This window comes from Trichosurus vulpecula, chromosome 6, assembly GCF_011100635.1.
Source record: "Trichosurus vulpecula isolate mTriVul1 chromosome 6, mTriVul1.pri, whole genome shotgun sequence".
Lineage (NCBI taxonomy): Eukaryota > Metazoa > Chordata > Mammalia > Diprotodontia > Phalangeridae > Trichosurus > Trichosurus vulpecula.
The window spans coordinates 192,271,603-192,295,126 of record NC_050578.1 but is presented as its reverse complement, the minus strand read 5'-3'; the positions used below and the strand labels follow the sequence as shown (position 1 = coordinate 192,295,126).

The 23,524-nt window shown below is 43.4% G+C and overlaps 1 protein-coding gene across 1 annotated transcript in view; it reads right to left on the bottom strand.

The window, feature by feature from the left end:
* QDPR (quinoid dihydropteridine reductase) overlaps positions 1-13,355 on the bottom strand; it is a 33,358-nt gene extending 20,003 nt beyond the window's left edge. The window contains 5 exon segments of the mRNA XM_036764197.1: positions 3,968-4,064; positions 6,284-6,365; positions 12,874-12,914; positions 12,916-12,970; positions 12,972-13,355. Of these exon segments, the coding sequence (XP_036620092.1) occupies positions 3,968-4,064; positions 6,284-6,365; positions 12,874-12,914; positions 12,916-12,970; positions 12,972-13,303 (607 nt within the window). The 5' untranslated portion in view covers positions 13,304-13,355.
* Positions 13,356-23,524: the final 10,169 nt, after the last annotated feature.

Here is a 23,524-nt window from a genome sequence, read left to right as displayed (position 1 = left end):
ACAGAGTAAAGAAAACAGAATGAAGAGAAGCAGTTTCAGCAAGACCACAAGGTAAAGGATACGTAAGGAGATACGCAACCACTGAACTTGAATGAACAGTCTTAGTCCTAGAGCACTGGGAAGGAAACACCCCTTCCTCCTCTGAGCAGTGAAGAGGGGACTATGGATGTGGAAAAAGGCATACCTTATACCCCAAAAGACCAAGTCTCAGTTTTGCTCCACAGAGAGAAGGAAGTTCAGAAGAACGCTGTCAGCCTTAAAGCATTCTACATAAAGGTCAGATAGTATATTATGATTATTATTTTCAATATATGCCACCGCCATAGAAATGAATTCCTTTTATATCCTTCTTACCCTCCACAGTCTACAATGGTACTGATGTCACCATCGGTCATTGAAGCAGCTAGAGGCCTGTCTTCAGTTTAGAAACATGAAGCGGGATGCGAAAAGGAACCCTGGGTTCCACCAAAAGCTACTTTAGCTCCGGAAGCCCCATCATTAGAGACAGCTAGCAATCACCAAGGAAGAGCCCGAGGGCTTATATCCCCTCCATCGAGTCCAAGGAAACTGGGACCAAAGATAACAAGAATTGGAACTGCAGTGAAAGCCGGTGTATCTCTGCCTCCATATATTCCCTTAATTTCTTCCATCTTCCCAGCAACGAAAAGGTAAAAACAGTTTCCTGTATATGTTCTCATTTAATTCAATTTAATAAACATTTATTAAGCGCCTGCAGGAGTCTGCTGTAACAGATAATGAAGGGTTCCTGCTCTCTGAGGAGGGAAGAGACACATAAATAGGTAACCGCATTAATGATAAATTTAATCATCTTAAGTCTCGGATAAGTCCCATAAGGTAACAGCCTGTGTTAGGAGGAAGTGGAGGGCACAAAGAGAACAATGGACTAGAAGGTTCGAATCCCAACCAGAGCGTCAACTAATATAGAACCCTGGGGAAGTTATCCTTTCTGGGCTATACTAATGGGAATGACTTACATGACCTCTAAAGCCTCCCTTAGGTCTAAAATTCTATGATTCTACTAACCTCACTTTACAGATCAGGAAGGGGTAGCTAGATGGTGCCATGGATAGAAGGCCCAGCCTGGAGTTCAAATCCAGCCTCCTACACTTACTAGCCATGTGACTCTGGACAAGTCACTTAACCCTGTTTGCCTCAGTGTCAGAAGGAAATGGTAAACCACTACAAATATCTCTGCCAAGAAAGCCCCAAATGGGGCCACAAAGAGTCAGACACGAATGAACAACAGATAGGGAGAAAGACGTTAACTCCCAGACCTGAATAGTCTCTGGCCACAACGACACCAAACCACCACTCACTTAACTCGCAGTGTGAGAGTTAATCTAGCCTCAGTACCCACCCATGCAACCCAAGGGGTGAGGCAGCATAATCTAAGAAATAGCTGGCAGAGGTATCAAAAGGAAGGCCACAAGCTGCAACTGGCAAGACAAGGGACATGTTTCTGGAGCAGCTTCCACAGGGACCCCGTCAGGGCTGTGCTCAGACTGATTTTTTAATTTTCAGCATGAGCATTTTCACCTCAGAAATCTGCAATCTGCTACAAATCCAGGCTTCACTGTTTGGCTGGCAGTCCAGACTTAAGAAAATGTTAAAAGAGAAGACTGAATTTAAAAGTGCTAGTGCCTAAGTTACCTCTCCAGCTCAGTTGTTAAGTATTTACCAGCAGACTTCTGTAATGATCTACAAACAACCTCAGGGAATGAATTCATCCCTGGATTCCTAGGAGGGCTGGTGACTGTGCTACGAAGACAATGATAATGACCACCTGGAGGCCACAGGTTCCACCCCTGGCCTAGGCTGAGGCACCAGCTCCAACACTTACTGGGTGCCTGTGGGCAAGCGGCTTAACTCCTTCAAAGCACTGGGTTCAGTTATCCTCAGAGTGGAAATACACTGCTTGTAAACCACAAAATGCTTTATAAGTGAGTTATTATTACTGCAAATGTATGTGCTAAGAACTTTGATCGTGGCAATGACCAATGGTAACCGCAGGACTGATGGAGAAGCAGCCTCCTGCAGTGAAGAGAAGGGGACCGTACTCTGAGATTACTGACGTGTTGATTTGTTTTTGTTTGTTCATTTAATGTAAAGGCACAGTCTACTTGGGAGATAAGGGGGGGGGAGTTATTGGGAGGGGGGAAAGGGAAAGATTGAAAAAATGAGGAAGGGGAGAGGAAGAAAGGGAAGAAGAAAGAAAAGGGGTGAAGGAGGAAGTAAGGAAGGGAGGAAGGGAAGGAGACAGGGAGGGAGGGAGGAACATTTATTAAAGGAAAGAAGGAAGGGAAGGGAAGGGAAGGGAGGGAGGGGGAGAAGGAAGGGATGGAGGGAAGGAGGGAGGGAGGACGGAAGAAACATTTATTGGAGGAAGGGAGGGAGCAAGGGAGGGAGAAAGGCAGGGGGAAGGAGGAATATTATTAAAGGAAATAAGGGAAGGAAGGAGGGAGGGGGAAGGAAGGAAGGAAGGAAGGAACATTTATTAAAAGGAGAGAGGGAGGGAAGAAGGAAGCAACATTTATTAAAGGCACACTGTGTGCCAAGATAAAAACACCATGGTCTGCCCCTATTACTTTCTAATGGAGAAGACAACACATATAGATGAGTAGGCCAAAGAGAGGCATTTTGGTCTGACAAAGAGATAATGATATTTAAAAAGAACATAAAAAAACAGACAAAGAGAGATTGTAATTATGATGAAAGGTGTCTGCAAAACAGAGCCGGCTGAGCATCAAGCCCATTTTGCAAAATCATTAGTATGATTCATCCACCCCAGGTGGGAGTCTGTTTCTTGATAATTACCTGAATTACGCACTGATGTTTAGGGAACAACAGACCCAGAACCAGGCCCAGGAGGAATTAATATCCTGGGCACAACAGAATGATAATGCCTTTCAAAACACACGTAGACATGTTGTGGGAGTAGGGGATGAAAAGAGCAGCCTTTCCCTCTCCTAGGCAATCTGAGCCCTGCCTTACTTTTGAGACTGTATGCTATACATGCTTGCTAACTGATGGGAAAGGAAGAGATATCTCAAACCTTGCTAGCAATTCCCCATGTCATATCATGCAGAAGTATGTAAGACCAAATCAACAAGTCTTTGTGAAAAGAAACAAATATTTATGTAATAATAGGGAAATGGATGACTGCTGACCTAGAGAATACCTCCTCCTACCTGGTATGCTCTAGGCTTCTTAAAACTTTTTCCACTCCAGACCCCTTTTCCCATTTTGGCAGTTTTTTGGCATACAGGCAAGCACTGCCAGAAACACCTCGGATTCATTACATTTGATTTTTAATTAATTTTTGGTCACTGTGCATTCAGAAACCTTTCACTGTTGCCAAGTCGTGACCCACAGTTCAAGAAGCGCTGAGACCATTGGACCCCTTCCTGAGTGCAGGCTGAATCTGATTCAAATGTAACTGGGAGGTATCTAACAAAAAAAGATACAGCAGGACACAGATAACGTTAATGCGTGGTTTTCTAAGTCAGTATGTGGCCCTCAGGGATTTTTACATACCGTTTAGTGGCCCCCATTTTTATTTGGGTAGGACACCACTGGGTTACACAGAGCAGGCACATAATACGTGTCTGTTGAATGGAACAGAATTACTCAAAGATCATCTGCGCCAATGAAAGGAAGCACTGGCCTCTCAGTGTCAGCAGCATTTGGATATGAGCTTTTTTTGCTTCTGACCTCCCAAAGAACTCTGTACCTCCTTATTTTCCTCTGGACTGCACCTGTAGTTACACTAGTGATCCCCCAAGGCACAGGAACCCGAAGGCACTTCCCACCCAAACATTGGCTGGGTTGGGGGGTGGGGGGAGGCTCTCCCTCAGTTATCTTTGTCCCTCTCCCAGTGCCTAGCACATGGAAGCACGATGTGTTGAACAAATGGAGGAATGAATCATGCAGAAAGAAAAAGGCTTACATTTAGCTTTGGCACTCCCTCCTGCCCATCCTCCAGCCACACAAAGAATTGCATCCACCTTCTTCTCACCCAAAAGCTTCCCAACATCAGCAGTCACCTTAACAGAGTAAAACAAAGTTTTGGGGATTTTTTAATTTGTTTTGCTTTTTAGATTTTTTTTAAATTTTATTTTTAATTTATAGAATAAAAAGCATTTCCACAACAAAGCACAATAAAAAAATGATTGCACATGAAACTGAAAATCTACTGTGCATAATTTGCTATTCCTTTCAAATACACAACCAAATTATCATGTAAATCTCTTCTTTTTTCTTCCCTGCCCCTTCCCCCTCCAGATGACTACCATCAAAGGACCGAACCTGAAGAGGCATCCACTGGCCCAAGCTCGTGGGTTCCTTTTAATTTATTTTAATCAATTTCTAAAGATCAAACAAGACTGTAAACAGAGATGCCTTATGCCTGTAAACCGAATAACCTTACGGTGAAACTGTGTGGATCCCAGACAACTTATCAATTAATGGCAGCCACAAACTTCACGCTTAAGAATCAAGCAGTCAACAAGCATGATTTACTCAGTCTGCCTCAGTTTCTCACCTGTAAAATGGGGAGAACAACAGTACCCACCTCTGGGCTGTTGCAAGTATAAAATAAGATGCTATTGTAAAGCACTTGGCAAATCTGTAAACATTTGTAAAGCGCTATATAAATGCGGGCTCCTGTAATTATTACTATATGAGAGCTGAAAGGAAACTAGAAGCCAGCTAGTGTACTCTTCATTTTACAAATGAGGAACCTAGGCCTAAAGAGGGCGAAAGAAAGGACACATAGTGGTAGTGAGCGGCAAGGCCGGGTCTGGAACCCAGGTTGTCTGAATCCAAACCCAGCACTCTCTTTCTACCCTATTCTTGGCTTTGAAGACGTTTTGAGGCATTCCGTTTTTTCATTACAATCCCAGAGCAAAATGCCCATGTTCAGGATGTCTCAGAATGCCAGCAGCAACGTCTTCCGATTGCCACCGTGAGCATCTTCTTAAATCAAGATGATGTTCCCCGTCCTACACTTAAGTCCATTACCTCTCTTCTGCCAACCTCTTGGCCTAAATTACTCCTCTGCAGAGAGGGCTTTAAAGGCTCATTTCCTCCTTCTCGTTTATTTTTAACCCATTCCATGCCTTCGAAGAGAGACCCATTTCCTTGGCTCCCACTTCCTCATTTTATCATCATCCACTTTAGACACGGCCCACTCCCCCGTACTCATCCTAAGCGGCTGTTCCCTCTGCTGAAATGTCTCTACCCCACCATGGAGTACCGTTCTCCCTGGTATTTGTGTACATTATGCTTACGAGGGCATGGAACCAGCTGCTAACCACTGGGGTTTGTATATTTCAGAAAATAATGCGGAGTAGTTTCGCTAAAATCCCATCGAAGGATCATTATTTTCTGTCGCCTCTAGTTTTCCTGGGATCGGAAGCTTTCTGCTTCCTTGTCTGCTAATTGCTATCTATTAAGTGTATTACTTCCTCAGGTGGATGATTCATACCTGCTCAGGCTGAAATTTTTCTCTGTGAGGCATGAAGAAAATAAAATAAAATCTAAATTTCTGTTTACCTGGCTATTTCAATGCTGGAAGATATGGGGGTTGGGGATGGAAGAGAGGGAATCTTAGTCCTTTCCTCATCTCCTTTTCTATATACATTCTCTAACAAGGAGTGGCAGTGGTTTTTATTATAACTTCTAAAGTTGTATTCAGTAAGCATTTCTCACTCATTTCCTACATGCCACCTCATCCCTACCTGCTGAATCCTAACCATCCTTCAAGAATCGGGTCAAATACCATCTATTCCATAAACCTTTCCTGATACCACTCTCTTCACCCTATCCCAGCAATTGCTCCCTCTTCTGAATCCTCAAGAAACTTTGTACAGGCTTCTATTATCTACTGATTCTGTTTTATTTCTGTAACATCAGTTTAGAGGCAGGAGACTTCAGTACAGGCTCTTCCATACACTAGCCTTCAAACCCAGGACAAGTATACCTCAGTTTTCTCATCTGTAAAATGAAACTGATAATACGTACCTACCTAGGGCCACAGTGCTATTTTGAGAATGAAATTAGAATACTTTAAAGCACTGTTTTGTAAATTATTCTACAAATGGCAGCTGTTATTACTATTACATAAGTTAGTCATAAGCACAGGGCTTTCACATACTATGGTGCCTAATAATTTTCACATACTATGGTACCCAATAATTACTGAATATATTTGAATTCTGAATTTACAACATTTTATCTTTTCCTGGAATATTTTTATGATCACCTGGTCAGCTTGCTCAGTGAAGGAGTCGGTCATTTTGACAACCACGCTGGCGTTGGCTTCTTCATTTTCTACCACGTCAATGCTGGACCCACTGGTGTGAACAAGAAGAGATTTAGTAAAGAAACACAACTTTGTGATTCTTCGTAAGATAATGTAGCAAGTCAGGGACTTCCATGAAGGCCCACTAGAAAGGGTGATTTATAAACTACCCCCGGCTTTTCAATACTCTGTTATTGGGGCTTTCTTCTCCAAGAAAACCTAACCTCCTCATGTGTCTGTATTTCAGAGATGGAGAAAAGGAGATTCAGAAGGTAGAGACTTGCCCAGAGTCACAAGGCGAGTTAGTAAAGGCATAGTTTGGGAGAGTGAAACATTACTCCACTGGACCCAGAGTCAGAAGATTGGGCAAGTCACTTAAGCTCTGTTTGCCTCAGTTTGCTCACCTATAAAATGGAATAAACAATAGCTCCTATCTCACAGGGTTGTTAAGAGATCAAATGAGACAGTATTTGTAAAAAGTAGGTCCTAGTAGAACCCACTTTGAGTAGAGGCAAGTATTTCTGAGAAATAAGCGGACAGGAGAGATTTTAAAATGTGCATTTTCACTATTATTTCCTAGTTTATTTTAGTTTTTCTACAACTCTTCTTTCAGAGTTCTCACACCCCACTCAGGTTCAAGAAGGAGGGCAAGGAATGCGAAGAGTTGAATTTTTAGGGTGGTTTCCAGGGGTGGGGAGCCTGCAGCCTGGAAGCCACATGTGGCCTTCTAGGTCTTTGGGTATTATCTTTTGACTGAGTCCAAGTTTTATAGAACAAATCCTTTTATTAAGGAGATTTGTTCTGTGAAGTTTGGATTCAGTCAAAGGGCCACACTTGAGGGTCACATGTGGCCTCAAGGCCAAAGGTTCCCCCCCCTGGTTTAGTCGATAGGTTTTTGTTTTTTCACTCTTGATGCTGGCAGAGGTTCATTTGTTTGTTTTTGCAGAGGGTCGAGCTAAAGAAAAAGAGGAGCTTTAATAATTTAACCTACACTCTTAAAAGGTTTCTATAGTAACGTAAAAGAGACTAGACCTATGATTTCACTTTGATATCCCTATCTATAAAAACTTTCATGAGGTAGGTGACAATTTCTTACATGATTTCTTGAAATATGATGTCTGGGTTCTGTTTTTGATCATGGCTTTCAGGTAGTCCAATAATTCTTAAATTACCTCTCCCTGACCTATTTTCCAGGGTCACATAGCGGTACGTGAGTTTGAGGCCAGATCTGAACTCAGGTCTTCCTAACTACTGGAGGGGAAAGAGGGAAGTTCATAGACTGGAAAAGAACAAACATCCTAGTTTTTAAAAAGCGAAGAGCAGAGTCTCAAAACTGTAGAGAGGGCAGAGGCAATGATGGTAGGATCATTGGTATGAAGATAAAAAGGACCCTCAAGGTCATCTAGATCTCAAATAAACAAAAGCCCATAGATGTCACCTGACTCTTCCAAAGTCACATTCTTCCCCTCTAAATCCATTATGAGAGCCAGGATGGCAGAGTGGCTAAAGTCAGTCTCAGATTCAAGATCTGGTTCTAGTCCTATTGCTGAGGTTTAGGGGTGCTGGGACCCCAAAACAGTGACACATGAGTCCTGCCCGAACAAATTCAACCCAAGCCTTCTTTCAGCCAAAGAAAAACAAAGTTTATTAAAAATCCGCCGTATTAGCCAGACTCTTAAGGAATCTCAGCATTGGCTAGAGGGATAGGATAGGAATCTGAGCATTTGTGACAGGTGTATAGACAAAGGGACCAGATTAAATCTGAGAGCCTTAATGGAGGCCCTGATGGAGCTTATACAGAAAGACCGGCAGGGATCTAGGATTGGCCAAGTAGTCTGGGGTGACTGGAAGAGGGAGTCTAGGGAAGATCTTGATGGGCTGGGGTGACTAGAGGTCAAAGCCATGAACCAAAGAATGGGGTTTTGATAGCATCAGGGGTGGAAAGCAGCAGAAGGCAATCCAAAGATAACAGACAACCGACAAGACAATGGTCGGCTAGGCTAGGTTAAGAGTAACAGAGCTGGGCATAGCCATAATGAAAGGTGTATCTAGGGCCCCTAGATATAAGGGATCCAAATTCTTTTGGGGTGAGGGGGGCAGAGGTCTCGCTTGGGCCCCACCCCATCACTATGTCAGATACATGCTGGCTGTGTGACCTTGGGTGAATGTTGACTAGGCAACTCTAAGACTACGCTAAGTGCTATTGGGAGCGTCTCCATCGAGGACCTTTTCATACTAATGAAACCACAGGTCAGGTCCCCAACACTTTGAAACAGCACATATTTTTCTGGCTTCTGTCACCAGACCCAGACAGAAAATATGATCATCGGCAACCATCTTGAAGTGGGCAAGAACAGCTGAAACCAAAAAAAAAAAAAAGCTTTCAAACTAGCTCGAGGGACCCATCTTGTCAGCCAGAATCAGTAGGAGTAGGATGGTTATTTAAAGGAGAGCAAACCCTCAGGTTGGACAAATTAGCAGTCATGAAAAACACTCCGGAATGTTAAAGGTTCACCTGGGAAAGGGCAGGCCAACAAAAATGGGGAATATGATATGCTACCGCTAGGGAATAAAGGGAATTAAAGGAGGATTAGACTGTAAGGTCCCTGAGGGCAGGAACTGTCTTTTGCCTCTTTGTATCCCTAGCACCTGGCACACAGAAGACACTTAATAAATGTTTAATGATTAATTAACTGATTGAGTGAAGCACGTCTACTAATTTTTATTTTGCTTCCGTTTTCTCTGCTAAACAAAACGATCTTTGGACTGTACACAGAAAAAAATGGGTCACGGTAGTTGAAACCCAAGAGAAACAGGGAGATGGTAAAGATACACAGAGTGATGATGTACAAGTCACCAGGCCTAGAGGAGCTGAAAAGGGTCGGTCCCAGGGTGGTGAATGACCTGTCGGGAGCGACTGCTGAGTCGGCAATCTTTGAGAGTTCATGGGCTGGAGAAGGGTAAATGTGGTCCTGATTTTAAAAAAAAATTGACTTTAATTTCTTGTATAATTCTAGAACAAGTTATTAAAGGATAGGGATTGAGCATCTAGAAAAGCGAGCAGGGACCCAAGGAGCCAGCAAATTTCATCAAGGGCAGGTCACGCTAGACTAGCCTAGTTTACATTTTGACAAAATAAAGAGACTGGTTATAAAGAGAATAATAATAGCTTAGCACTTATATAGCACCTATGTGCCAGGCACCATGCTAAGCATTCACAATTATCATCTCGTTTGGTGACGTTATTATCCCCATTTTACAGCTGAAGAAACTGAGGCAGACAGAGGTTAAGTGACTTGCTCAGGTCCCCACAGCTAGTAAGGACACCTGAGGCTAGATCAGAACTCAGCACTTCCTGACTCCAGGCCCTTTATGCTCATACAGTGACACACCTAGCTGCCCCTCCCAGAATGCCAGAGGCATTTTGTTGTTCAGTTGTGCTGACTCTTCACGACCCCATAGGGTTTCCTCGCAAAGATACTGGAGTTGCCATTTCCTTCTCCAACTTATTTTACAGATGAGAAACTGAGGCAAGCAGGGTTAAGTGAATATTTTTATAATATATATTATATTAATATGTTTAGAAAGGCATTTAACAAAATCTCAAATCTCTCAAAATTTATATGACGACATAAAGACAAACAGCTCTGAAAGACTTAAGCTTGTCTTTTATCATCAAACCTGCTCTCCCTAATTACCTAACACAGTTGCCCCCAAAATAGGGTCCTTTCAAGACAGTGGAAAGGACATCTGACATCAGAGACCTTGGTTCTGGTCCCTGTTTCACCACTAGCTTTTTCATATTAGGCAAATCATTTCATATTTCTGAACCTCCATTTCTCAAATGTAAAGGCAAGGAGGGAGAGAAATAGGTAATATTGGGTTATCTCTAAAGTCTATTCCAGATTTCAAATTCTATAAGATCTATTACAAAAACAATTTTAAGGAGTTACAAAGGATGAGTCAAACCTTGAAAAGATAAAACCCAGAAGAGAGGGACAACAAATCAGAAAATTGAGCTAGAAATTACTCTAATGGGTCTCCAGTCAATCTCCCTCATTCGGAGAGGAAGAACCGAGACCCAGAAAATGGAGAGATTTATTTTAGGTGACACAGGGAATCAACAACAAAGCTGGAGCTAGAATCTAGGTGTGAGGAGGAGGAAGCCCACCCACATGCTAATGTAAAGACCACTTCCCTGGAGGGGATTTTCCCTATAACCTTACAACTGATTAAGCGCCTAGAGTCAAGGTCTCTGACATGTTCTAAGGACCAGTGTGATACATAGTAACAAATGGTCCTGGAACTGGTGTCGGGAGACTTTAGTTTGTTCAAATCCTAGTACGACATTTATTAGCTACAGAACAAGAAAGGCTCCGAAACTCAGCTGTAAGATGGGGGATGTCCTGTGGAAATGCTTTACCAATCTTGAAGCTCTATAAAATATGTGGTTAGAATTACTATTGTCCAGATGCTGCCCAGGCCTGGAGTCAAGGCGATATGACCTTCCCCTTCATCTGCACTCCTGCCATAGGGAACTCAAGATCCCAATTCTACCCTGACTGAGGCCTACTCTTCTTCTGGATCTCTGTCCCGCCCTTTACATGGAAGGCCTTTATATACACCCAGCATTACTTCCCCCAATTAGAGCAGGAGTTCCTTTTCCTACTAGTATCCTCAAGCCCTCAGCACAGTGTTTGGCACGTACAGTGCATGCCTAATTACCACCACCACCACCCCCATTCATTCCATCCACGCCATATTGACTGACCCCTTATTTTCAGTTTCCTTTAATCATGCCTGAGACGCTCAGTTCTTAAATAGATCTAGGATCTCCACTCAAATGGGCATTTCCTCATGGTCCTTCCAGGGCTGACCATCCTATCTGACCCTACAGATGAAAAATAAAGTTTACTGATCAAACAAGCTACGAATGTTCTCAATGGGAACAAGATTCCTCTTTAAATGTTAAAAGCACTGGTTCTTGGGCAATTTTTCCTTATTGTTTGCTTGCTGTTAAAATCCCCAGAAAAAAAAATGTTGTGTCCACGGAAAGTGTGGGCCCAGCCTCTATAGGCTGGCTGGAGGCCCCAAAGGGACAAGTACAGTCAGTCATACAAGGACCTTGACCCCAGCCTGCCTGTCTGTTTTCTCCCTTCCTTCCCAGGAAGTTAGTGCTATCATGTGCCAGCCTGTCAGTGCCAGAGGAAGAAAGAGAGGGAGGAAGGGAAGAAGGGAGGAAGAGAGAAAAAGGAAGGAAGGAGGAAGGAGGACAGAAGGAAGGAAGGAAGGAAGGAAGGAAGGAAATGAAGGAAGGAAGGAAGGAAGGAAGGCCGGAAGGAAGGAGGGAGGGAGGAAGGGAGGGAGGGAGGGAGGAAGGGAGGGTTTGGCTATTCATTTAGTTTGTAAAAGTAGCAATAACAAAACGAACCTAAGTGCAAGCTTTGTCCCAGGATGACAGAACAGAGGCGCTAGCTAACGGGGAATGTCCCTAGATTAAAAGGGCAAAAAGAAAGAAGGGGGGAGCCCTAGTCCCACTAAATCCAGGGCCAGAGGAATCGTGCAGACTCCCTTATTCGACACAAGAGGAAACTGAGACCTAGAGTGGTTTGGTGCCTTGCCCAAGGTTTCCAGAGTTCGTTAGTTGCAAAGCCCAAATAGTTCCTGCTTGGCTCCCCAAATTCACCAAGTCTTCCACCCCGCCTTAATCTACAAGCCCTGCAAACACAACCTCCTGGAGGCGCTGCACCCGGCTTCCCCACCCTCCCTTCCTTTCTTTATCCCCCAGGGAAGAAGGAAAAAGAATCCGGTGATGAGACAGGGTGACCCAATCCCCCCAGTACCCTTTCTGGTGGCTCTGCCTCCCCTCCTCCCTCCCTCCAACCCGGGGGACCCTGCCCTTGCCAGCCAAGGTGAGGTCCCTTGCTTGGGGTGGGGTGCACGGGTGGGTGCCGTCCCGGAGGTGCAGCCACATTCATTTTTAACACCCTGTTACAAGAAGCAACTCTCTTTAAGCTTTGGGGGCAAAATACAGACCCCTCCCCCCCCCCCCCCCCCGCCCGTTCATGTTTCAACCCCACCCTTACAAGAGCAAGAAGGTAGCTGAAACAAGAGGGCGTGAACACGGGGAAGGGGGCTGACACTGCGGGCGGGGGCGTTTCCGAGCTCGCGCCCGCCGGAGAGGAGGGGGTCCATACGTATGTTTCGGGTATCCTAAAAGCGGGGGCGTGCACGCGAGCACAGGGGCGGGGTTCATGCATTTTGGCGTGTCTCAAAAGCGGGAGCACGCACGCTGGCACAGGGAGAGCACCCATGTGTTGGGGGGGGGGGGTACCCTAGAAGCGGGAGCATGCGCACGAAAAGAGCCGTGCACGCATGCACAGGCGGGCGCGCATGCAGGAAAGTACACAAGCGAGGCCGTGCCCGCGGGCGAGGAACCCCGACCCCGGGCTCAGGCTCGGGCTCCGCGGCTGCAGGGGCGCCCAACACCCCGCCCACAGCCGAACGCACAAATGCCCCTTCTACCTCCTAAGCCCCGCGCGCTAAGGGGCCCCGCGGTTACCCAGTTTTTGGCTCGGAAAGCCTGCACGCAATTTGGTGCCCAGCGCGCCTCTGCCTCCGTACACCAGCACCATGCGCGCGTCCCCCCGCGGCAGCCGCCATCCTCCCAGTCCGCCCGCGCCGCTCCTCCGGCCGCCCGCCAGCTCCGGCCCCGCCTTCGCCTCCGCCCCGCGCGGCACGTGCTAAGAGCCGGAGAGAGCGCAGGCCTGCGCGGCGGTTCGGCTGCGGGGCGCGCTGCTGCCGCCTAGGCTGGCTGACCGCGGCGGGAGGGCCGAGCGGAGGGGCGGTGCGGGATCCGCCCCCGAGGGGAAAGTGCCTTGGACTCTGCGCCCCTCCGGAGGCCCGTCGGCCCCTCCTCCCCCCAAGGTCTAATGGAGAGACGCCGTGCAAACTGCCGGGCACAGGTGGTACGTGCACCATAGAGTGGAGAAGACCCGCGGGAGGCCGGCGCTAGAGCTAAGGAAGGAGGCTAAAGCCGGGTGGGCTCGGAGCCGAGGTCGGAGGTCAGGAGGGTCAATTACGGGTCTGAAGGACAGCAGACGAAAACGCAGAGGCCGGAGATGGGCGTTCTAGGGGAGGGAGGAGCCCCGAGCCACGGGACCAGCGGGGCGGAGAGTGAAGTGCAAGAAGATCTCGGGGACACTACGATGTTATTTATTGTAACTGCGGACACAGGCCATTCTTAGTAGCTTTTTCCTTTCACACTTAGCAGCCGAGAGAACTGTCTACAGAACTCAGTTCTGCAAATTGTTCGTCCAAAACCATTGTACTCTGCCTTAATTATGTACCTGCTGAATGCAGGTGTCTGCACTAGGGTCTGAGGAAGCTACAGAGTTTAGCCAGGATAGGGTGGGTCCCCTCCAAAGTCCATCATCGACAGGCCCTGGACGTAAATAAATAAACAAACCCTGCTTTAAAAAAAAACTTAGTCTAACAGGAGGGAAGAGACGTGTCTACAAGTTAGTTATGGTACAAGAGAGAATGTGATAAGGGGAATGGAGACGTCCCTGCAAGAGAAATTTGAGGAAGGAAAGATTAATTTCACCTGGGGGGAGGGGGGATGACTGGACCGCCTAATGGGGGAAGATGTGGCACCAGATTTATAACAATAATCATAAAATTAAGCCCCAGCTGTATACAGAGCACAGCGTGAGGCTCTGGGAGGAGGTAGGATATTTGGATAAGCTACTGTGTCCATCCTCATGGAATTTACCATCTAGTAGGGTCTAGGAGGAGAATAGGACACTTAACATATGTAGCTATAAAATATAGCATGACACCATAGGCTATCAGAATTACAAAACGAAGTGTTGTGTGTGGTGTGAGGGGAAAGGGCATTACTACCTGGTGGTTGGTTGTCACTTGTCCTTCCTTCTCAAAGGGGACCACAAATGACCTCAGGAAGCTGATGCCTGACTCACCAGTGAATTGGATTTAAGTGGGGGAGGGCTGTGCCGAGTCACCAGCCTCATTTCCTCCTCCAGAGCCCCTTGCTAGCTGGAAAGGTTTCATGGAGGAAGCAGCATTTGAGTTGGGTTGTAAAGGATAAGTAGAAAATAAACAGGCAAGAGTTCAATGTCAGGATTGCTACCAGGTGGAGGCCAATCTGAGTCAGAATCAGAAGAAGGTGCCAGGCATCATCTGGGGTGGGGGTAGGGGACTGGGGAGGAGAAGTATAGGCAAAATAGTACCAAGAATGTGACATTCAGAGGAAGCCCCGGGGGGCTCAGTCAGAAACAACCACATGAGAGCCATACAGGAGAGTTCCATAAATGTACACTGAAAGTGGCTGAAATTATGTTGGGCCCTGAGTAAAGGGTTTCTTCCTTGGTGGTCATTGTTAGCTCTCTGGGTTCTGATCTTCAGGTGAACTTTGTTCCATGGTTCAGCTTTCTGAGCTAGATACAAGGAGAGTTGGTGACAACAGACTGAGTGGTATCAAACATGACGTTTTCCCTGATTTTCTAAGTGAGTACGATGACCTAGAGAAGCAAGAAGTCAACTGAAGTATACACGAGTCCATCTTCCAGTGTATTGTGTTCAGTTATGGGTGCTGTGTTTTAGGAAGGGCATTGATAAACTGGAGGGCATCCGCAGATGAGAAGTGATGAGCAGGTATAGAGAGAAAAAAAGAAGGCCCAGGATAAATCCTGGTGATGAATAGTGAAGGACTCTGAGATCAAGCCACATGAGGAGGACTGGTTGAAGGGAGTGGAGACAGCCTGAAGAAGAGAAGAATTAAGGGAAGTGTTAACTGTCTTTAAATATTTGAACAGCTGTCATTCGGGGAAAGGATGGCACTTATTCTTCTGGACTCCAGAAAACCAACTAATCCAGTCTAGGCCAACCCATCAAACATTAAGTGCCTTCTGTGAGCCAGGCACTGGGACAAAATGAAAATTATATTTCTTGTCTTCAAGGAGGGAAGGAGAGAATAGAACACATAAACATATAACTATGTATTTGATCAGTTGAGGAAAGAACATTAACATCTAATGGAATCGGGAAAGGCTTCCTACAGGAAGCATATGAGTTAAGCCTTGACAAGTACTAGGAATTCCAAGAGGTAGAAGTTATGACGGAGTGTATCCTAGGCATAGAGAAGCCTGTGCAAAGTCATGGACGTAGGAAATGGAATTTGGAGTTAAGAGAAAAAACAAGTAGGCTTTAGCCAAAATATAGAGGGAATGAAGATTAGTTCTGACTAAGTTTGGAAAGGTTAAAGACAGATTGTGAAGGGTCTTAAGTGCCCCACCAAGGAGTTTGTATTTTAGCCTAGACTAGAACTCCTGGGAGCTTCTTGATCAAGGGAATGATGTGGTCAGACCTGTGATTTAGTCAGATTAATTTGGCCCAGGGGTGGAGCATGGATTAGAGCTAAGAGACACTGGAAGGAGGGAAAGCAGTTAGGAGGGAATTATGTTGATCCAGGTAGGAGGTCACAAGAGCCTGAAGTACCATGGTAGCCATTTGAATGGCAGTGGATATGAGATGTTGTTCAGTCATTTCTGACTTCGTGATTCGTGATTTGGGGGTTTCTTGGCAGAGATATTAGAGTGGTTTGCCATTTCTTTCTCCAGCTCATTTTACAAGTGAGGAAACTGAGGCAAACAGGGTTCAGTGACTTGCCCAGGGTCAGGTGAAGGAGAATGAGGAGTTGAAGATGCCTCTGAGATTGGAAACCTGGGTTTATTAGGGGAAAATAATGAGTTCTATTTTAGATCTGTTGGTTGGGTGTGATATGTCTATAGGGCATCCTGGTATAGGTATCTTAACAGATATTTCTAATGTAGGACTGGAGCTTTAAAGAAAGATTGGAGGTGCTTGTATATTTGTTCATGAACTTGAATCTTTCAGCTTTAGAAATACTGTGATTTGGCAGATTGTGCCCACCAACACTCTTATAAATCTTTGAAAACATTGATACAACTCTATTAAGCAAACAGAAGGAAAACACACACTGATCATATTGGGGAGGGATTTTTTTATTCACTTGACTGTGGGAAGATGGCCTGTAACAGCTCTGGCTTTGGACCTCACCACTCAACCAATACTGCTCTCTCTAAGGCTGGTTTCCATTAGGTATCATAATGACTAAATCTTAGGACTTCTCAGTCCTTACTCTTCTGGACCTTTCGGCAGCCTTTGACACTGCTGACCGACCCCTCCTCCTGAATATTCCCTTTAGAGAAATCTCTCTGGGTTTTTGTGAGATTGGTTTATCTTGGTTCTCCTTCTACCTGTCTGATTATTTCTTCTCAGGCTTTGCTGCAAGATTATCATTCTGATCCTAACAGTGGATATCCCCCAAGGATTTCTCCTGGGCCTTCTTTTTTCTCTCTATACTTGCTTTCTTGTTGCTATCATCAGTTCTCATGGGGTTAAGTCTCTTTGCAGACTACTCCTCCAATCTTTCTCTACAAGAGAGTGAAAATATGTTCCAGTACCTCCTCTCCAAGTGACACAAACATCATAAAATTCCCCTTCCCAAAACAAGAAGAAGCAAAGTGAAAAAGGGCCCAAGAGAGAAACATGCCTGGAATATACATACATAAGAAGAGAAGTCATTGTTTGGAGATCGGATGACGAAGGACCACTTGTAGCTGGAGTTATCAGGAGTAAACAACACTTGAGAGCATCCCAACATATGTAAGATAACATATTCACATATGACTCCAGGGGAAGCTAGTTAAGTTCTCAGTACTGGAGTGATTCTCTAAGACTGCAAGTTATAAAACAAGACTGATCTACATTGACAGAGAGAATTCCCTCACTGGGAGTAGCCTATACTAAGGAAATCACAGATTCAGAACTAAAAAATAGGGCTACATAGTAAAATTCCCAATGGATAGCCCTCAGTCTACACTGTCTTCATCACCCACAAACTGCTCAATCCCTTCAAATCTGGCTTCTGTTCCTATTAGTCAGAGGGGTCACTGCTGCTTCCTGGTCACACTGCCTATCCAACAGTTATTCTCACTCCAAGATTGATTCATCTTTTTTTCTGGTCATACATCTTTCTGTTGACCTGCTTTATACCACTTGTCCTGCCTAAGTCTTCTTTCAAAGGGTGTTGGCAACCTGCATTATTGTAGAGTATTTGCAAAATACTGCAGGACAGAATATTTGCAAACATGAAACAGAAACAGCCAAAACCTAGTCCTTCCATTCATACCCTTTCATCACAGATAGAAGAGTTGGCAGGTCTCTTTGAGCCCCGTATGATGATTGCTCACTCAATAAATCTAAATTGACAAGGAGAACTGAGGTGATAGAGAAGGCAACGTGACACAATTCTCAACTAGGCAGTAGAGAACAGGAATTCTGTGTTTCTCAGAGCTCCTGGTTTTGGAGTGTGTCTGTAGATTGGTTAAAGATTTCCTGAGTCAGAAAAAAGCTGCAAGCTTTGGTAAGTATTCTATTATGTGTTGTTTTATTCCTTTTATTGATTCTGTGCCTAGATATAAAAAATATGTATCTATGTGTAAAATACGCGTATGATATTTAAGCATGTCTGTTTATCCCAGTAGAATATGCTGTTAAGGCCACAGAGGGCTCTGCAAATTATAGTTGATTCAGGGAAGAGGTGGGGTTTGTTGATGGGTGAGGGGCTCAGGGCTATTTTGTCTGGGTAAAGCCATACCAGCTACATCCTGTGAAGTAACAAGACCCCTGGGATCACTCAGAGAGAGAGGGAAAGAGAGAGACCGAGACAGAAATGAGGTACAGAAGATGGCTCACTATCTAAGAAACATGGATAGACTGGAATTTGCTCCCTCCCCAGGTTAGAGGGACACATAGCCCAAGAAAGTGTTTGGCTTCCCCCCATCCTGCTTCTTTTAGTGAATAGGATCAAATTAGTTGTTACTAGTACCACCTAGTGGTTATATTTTTCTAGCCCTTCGTTGCTTATAAAGAGCTTTAAATGCATTATCTCGTTTGAATCCTGCAAGGATACCATGAAATAGATGGCTATAACCCTTGCCATCTCCACCCTTGTGATACAATGGAAGGAACAATGGCTTTGGAGTCAAAAGACTTGAATTTAAAATTCCTTTGCTAAAACTTCTTCCATGTATGACAAATCGCTCACCGTTTCTTCATCTGTAAAGTGAAAACGTTGGTCTAGATCAGTTCTTGACTTTTTCTGTGTCATGACAGTGTGATGGGAGTCTATGGAACCTCTTCTTAGAACAATGTTTTTAAATATGTAAAGTAAAATATGTAGGATTACAAAGGGAACTAGATTGAGATACTATTTTTAAAAATCATTTGTTTTAAAAAATACTTTGTTCATTGGTCTCAGGTCAAGAACTTCTGATCTAATTGGACTCTAAGGTTCCTTCCAGCTCTGTATCTATGAACTCTAAGTGAGGTGGGAAAAACAAATGAAAATAATGCAGGTAGGATAAGCCCTAAAAATAAGTGTTTGGTAGCTTCCAGCCACAGACACATAAAGTTGTTGTCCAAGCAGATAAAAATTTAAGTAGGTATCATTGTTATTCAGTCATTTTTCGGTCACGTCTCCAACCCCATTTGGGATTTTCTTGGCAGAGATACTGGAATGGTTTGCCATTTCCTTCTCCAGCTCATTTTACTGATAAGGAAACTGAGGCAAACAAGATTAAACCCAGGATCACACAACTAATGTCTGAGGCCATATTTAAATTCAGGAAGAGGAGTCTTTCTGACTCTAGGCCCAGAATTCTATCCACAGTGCCACTTAGCCACCCCTTAAGTTGGTATATGATAAATAAAAAATAGACATAATATTTAAGAGGCTATTGGCTGTCTTATCCAAAAGAAAAAGGACTAGCCCATAGATCTCTTCTTTGTCCAGAGAAGTAAATTTAATCTGGGTTCCCTATAGCTGGGATATTCTACTCCCCTGTCTTCACCTATTTACATCCATCACATCAAAGTTAAATGTTACCTCCACCATAAAGCCTTCCTGGATTCCCCCCAATCTAGGGCTATGTAATCTTTCTTTGTGTCATGGAACTGTATGGCATTCTGATGAAGCCTATGGATCCCTTCTCAGAAAGTTTTTAAATGCATAAAATAAAAGTACATAGGATTACAAAGGAAACCAATTTTATTGAAAAAGTTGTCAGAAAGTGTTTAAAACCAGTTCATGGCCCCCAGATTAAGAACCCCTTCCCCTAGTAAGAAATAATTCCTCCCTCATTTAATTATATGAATTGAACATTATATGCATGTAATCCTAATTACATATTTCATTTACATCTCTGTTGGAGAAGACTCTCAAGACATCGTCAGTTACCTTGGAAGTACCATAATTTCAGAATGTCCCTAGCTTTATGTGTTTTGCTTCACCTAATATGAGCCACAGCCAAGGCGCATCTTTGCCAGGTGTGTTCCTGGCACATAGAAGGATAAGCGGTAGGCCAGATTCAAGCCCACGATCCTTACTTACTGGCTGTGTTGCCTTGTTCAAGTCACTTAACCACTCTGAGCTTCAGTTATCCGATCTGAAAAATAGGAAAAATGATTCCAAAATTATCCAAGGTTTTGTAAATTCACATGAGGTCATATATGGAAGCTATATTGTAGCCATAAATTGCTATATAAATCTGTCCTTCTTATGTGATATGACTACTACGTGGAATGACAAAGCAGTGGACTTGGGAGCACCTGGTTCAGATCCAAGCACAACCTGTGTCCATGCCATGCTTTCTTGTCTATATCAAATCATTTGCTTCTAGGCTCAGGGTGGCAATTTAGGGAAGAAAGAAAAGCCTGGAGATCGCACCATATGCCCTCACTGGGAAACCAGGTGAATGCACACTCAAAAAGGGCAAAAAGCCGTGGGAAAAGGGAGAAGTGTGGGCACTGGTATCCAAATTTGACTGCCTCTGTTTCTTTCTATTGTCCTTAAAATTTTGTTTTCTTGTTTGGTATATAGGGCATGGGGAATGAGCAGCTGGTACAGTCACACTGACTTGAAGATTGAGACTGTCACACCATGGTGGCTGCAAGGTGCCAGGGCCCAAGATTCTATCTCTGGTGATTCAGATCAGAGGATGAAAGAACCAAGACTCTGAGTAGAGTTCAGCTCAAATGAGGCAAATCTGATCCTGGAGTAGAGACTGACAAATACTGAAAAAAAAAATCCCATTAGCACTGCAGTGAGCTAGAGAAGAAGAAAAAAAAATCTCTCTAACCCTGCTTCCCTTGCTTTTTCTTGGTATAATCTCTAGCCCATAGTACAAAGAATGAAACAATCCCTACCCTGAATGAGCTTACATTCTACACAAGTTACTTAACCTCTGAGCCTCAGTTTCCTCATCTGTAAAATATATGGACAAGATATCTGCTCTGGTCCCTTCCAGTTCTAAATCTATGATCCTATGATTTTCACTATATTTAATAAACTTTGTGGCCACAGTATGCCAAAAATTTATGTCCTAGGGATGTGGGAGATAATTGACTAGGAGAGATTCCAGATGCAAGTGGTGCCTTGAGTTGTAAATTTTATAATTTTTATACTTTGAGCAATATTCCAAATCATGCAACAAAAAATGTAAATGCTCAGTGCTGCGCCTTGAAGCCTAAAGCAGCAAGAAGTAAACAGTCTAGGCATTTGCAGGCTGACCACCCATTCATTTCCAGAGGAGATATTTCTGCCTTTGGAAGGGCTGTACCAAACATGCACCAGAGAGGAACTGAGGGGGCTCAGGGTTGGGGGGCTCAAAGAGAGAGCCATCTTGTGAACATCCCGGATGTTACCTTCTTTCACTGGATAGCTACTATAGCAACACTGTCTTTTCTACAGGCTTAAGAAAGGCATCCCATAAGCCATTGTGGAATTCTGTGATTACTGTAGTTCCCCAAGGGTCATAAGGTATATACACAATGTGCAATATCAGTTTGGCTACTTCCAAATTATATAACTCTTCCTCCATGCCTGGAATGCACTCTCTCCTTACTTCTACATCATAAACCCCTCTCTTCTAAGATGATGCCATTTCTGATTCCCCCACCTGCTAGTGCCTTCCTTTCCCAACTACCTTGTATTTAACTACTTTGTAGTGATTCACTTTATATTTAAAATACTATATGTTATATTAAAATATATGGTATAAAACATTGTAAATACAAAATATATTAGAAATATTTACATAGAAATATAAAATATATAGTACCATAATCTATAAATATAAATTAGTACAAAGTAGTTAAAAGTATATATTACATATGTGTGTAGGTATATATATATACAAACACCCATACTTGTTTCTGTCAATGGAATGTAAACTCCTTGCTAGTAGAGATGTTTCATTCTTTGTACTTGTATCTCCAGGGCCTAGCACACTGCTGGGAACATAGTAGGCATTTAATAAATACTTGATTGCTTGATTGATTGATTGCTAACTTTAGACAAGTCACTTTGCCTTTCAGGGCCCAAGTTTCCTTTTGTAAAATGATAGGGTTATATTAGATCAGTGGTTCTCAAAGTATTGTCCTTGAACCCAAGACCATTTCAGAGGATCTGTAAGGCAAAACTTTTTTTGTACTAATACTAAAGCATTATTTATCTATTCAAATACTCCTTCATCTTTCAACTACATCTTTGTGTGAGGCTCAGTTTTTTCATATACTTCAACCAAAACAACATATTACAACAGATCAAAGGCAGAAGCAGATATGAGAATACAGCTGTCTAACGTTAAGCCAGGAATTTAAGAGATTTTTAAATATATATATGTACATATACATATGAAACAATGCCACTCTTCTCATAATTTTATTTGTTTTGGAAAATACTATTCTTTCATAAAAACATGTTAATATGTAATTTTTTATTTTTATATTGTTTCATATTAGTTAATTTCACATTGGTTTTATATGATTATTTCTTAATGAATTAATACATATTTTAACGTTTTATTAGTTTCAGTTTCTAATATGAAAACTATCAATAGATATAAACCATGTAAACAAACTTTCTTTAGAGTCCTCAATAGTTTTTAAGAGTATAAAGGGATCCTGAGCCAAAATGTTTGAGACCCACTGTATTGAATGTTTGGTAAAGCCTCATTCAGCTCTAAATCCTATGATTTCAAATACATTTATCATGTCTTACTCTTGTAATACAGTTGCTTGTGTATTTGTCTTGTCTTCACTAGTAGATTATAAGCCCCACAAGGGCAAGGATGTAGCTTATTTATCTTCGTACATCTTTATTGACTATTGTATTTATTGCCTTGCAATAATAATAATGCCCATGTATATCTTACTTTTACAAATTGCTATCCTCATGACAGCCCTGTGAGGCAACTAGTGCAGGTATCATCAGCCCCAATTTACAGATGAAGAAACCATTGGTCAGAGAGGTTAAATGATTTAACCAAGCTATTTCTTGTCAAAGCCAGAACTGTTTTTCCTCCAAGGCTGGTGCACTTTCCAGTACATATTGCTCCATTTGCTCAAAGCCGTGAATTCACAAACTGATTTATGTTGCAATTTTACACTCAGAAGATTCACCCAGTGACAAATCCAGGTGTCATAAAGCACTGTTTATACACTTTAGTCAACTGTCTTGGAGAACGGAAGGTCGTTTCCTCGTGTTATTAGTTGTCCTAAGAGATCTGACAGCAGTGGCATTTAGAGAAAGAGAGAAAGGTCTTGGCAGAGATAAAAGAGATGACATTTGATACAGTCTCACTGTCAGCAAAATTCTTGTGCCATATCACTTGATTTTTTCCCCCTCAGCTTTTTTCATACCTGTTAGCACTTCTTTACAATCTCATCTCCTTAGTTTTGCCCCACTGTGCCTTTCAAGTACTTATGATAAGCACCTCAGTGTCATTTGAATATTTAAAACAGGGGACAATTAAACCATCAGCTGAAATACTAGTCGGAGGCTGATATAGGGTTACTTCCTTCAGGAACAAACACCACCCTCTCTGCACACTCCAGTCTAATGAAGGCTGTCCATGCAACCATTTCAGGATGTTGTCATAGTAAACATGTACTTGGGCAGCAAGGGAAAAGGAGGAAAAAAACGCACTTCAAAATGCCCTGCATTGAAAAGCTGACGTCGGACCTGAGGATTTCCCAGCACCCAAGAAATGCCGCTGTCCCTTGCTGCTGCCACGTGGCCTTGGGGATGATTTC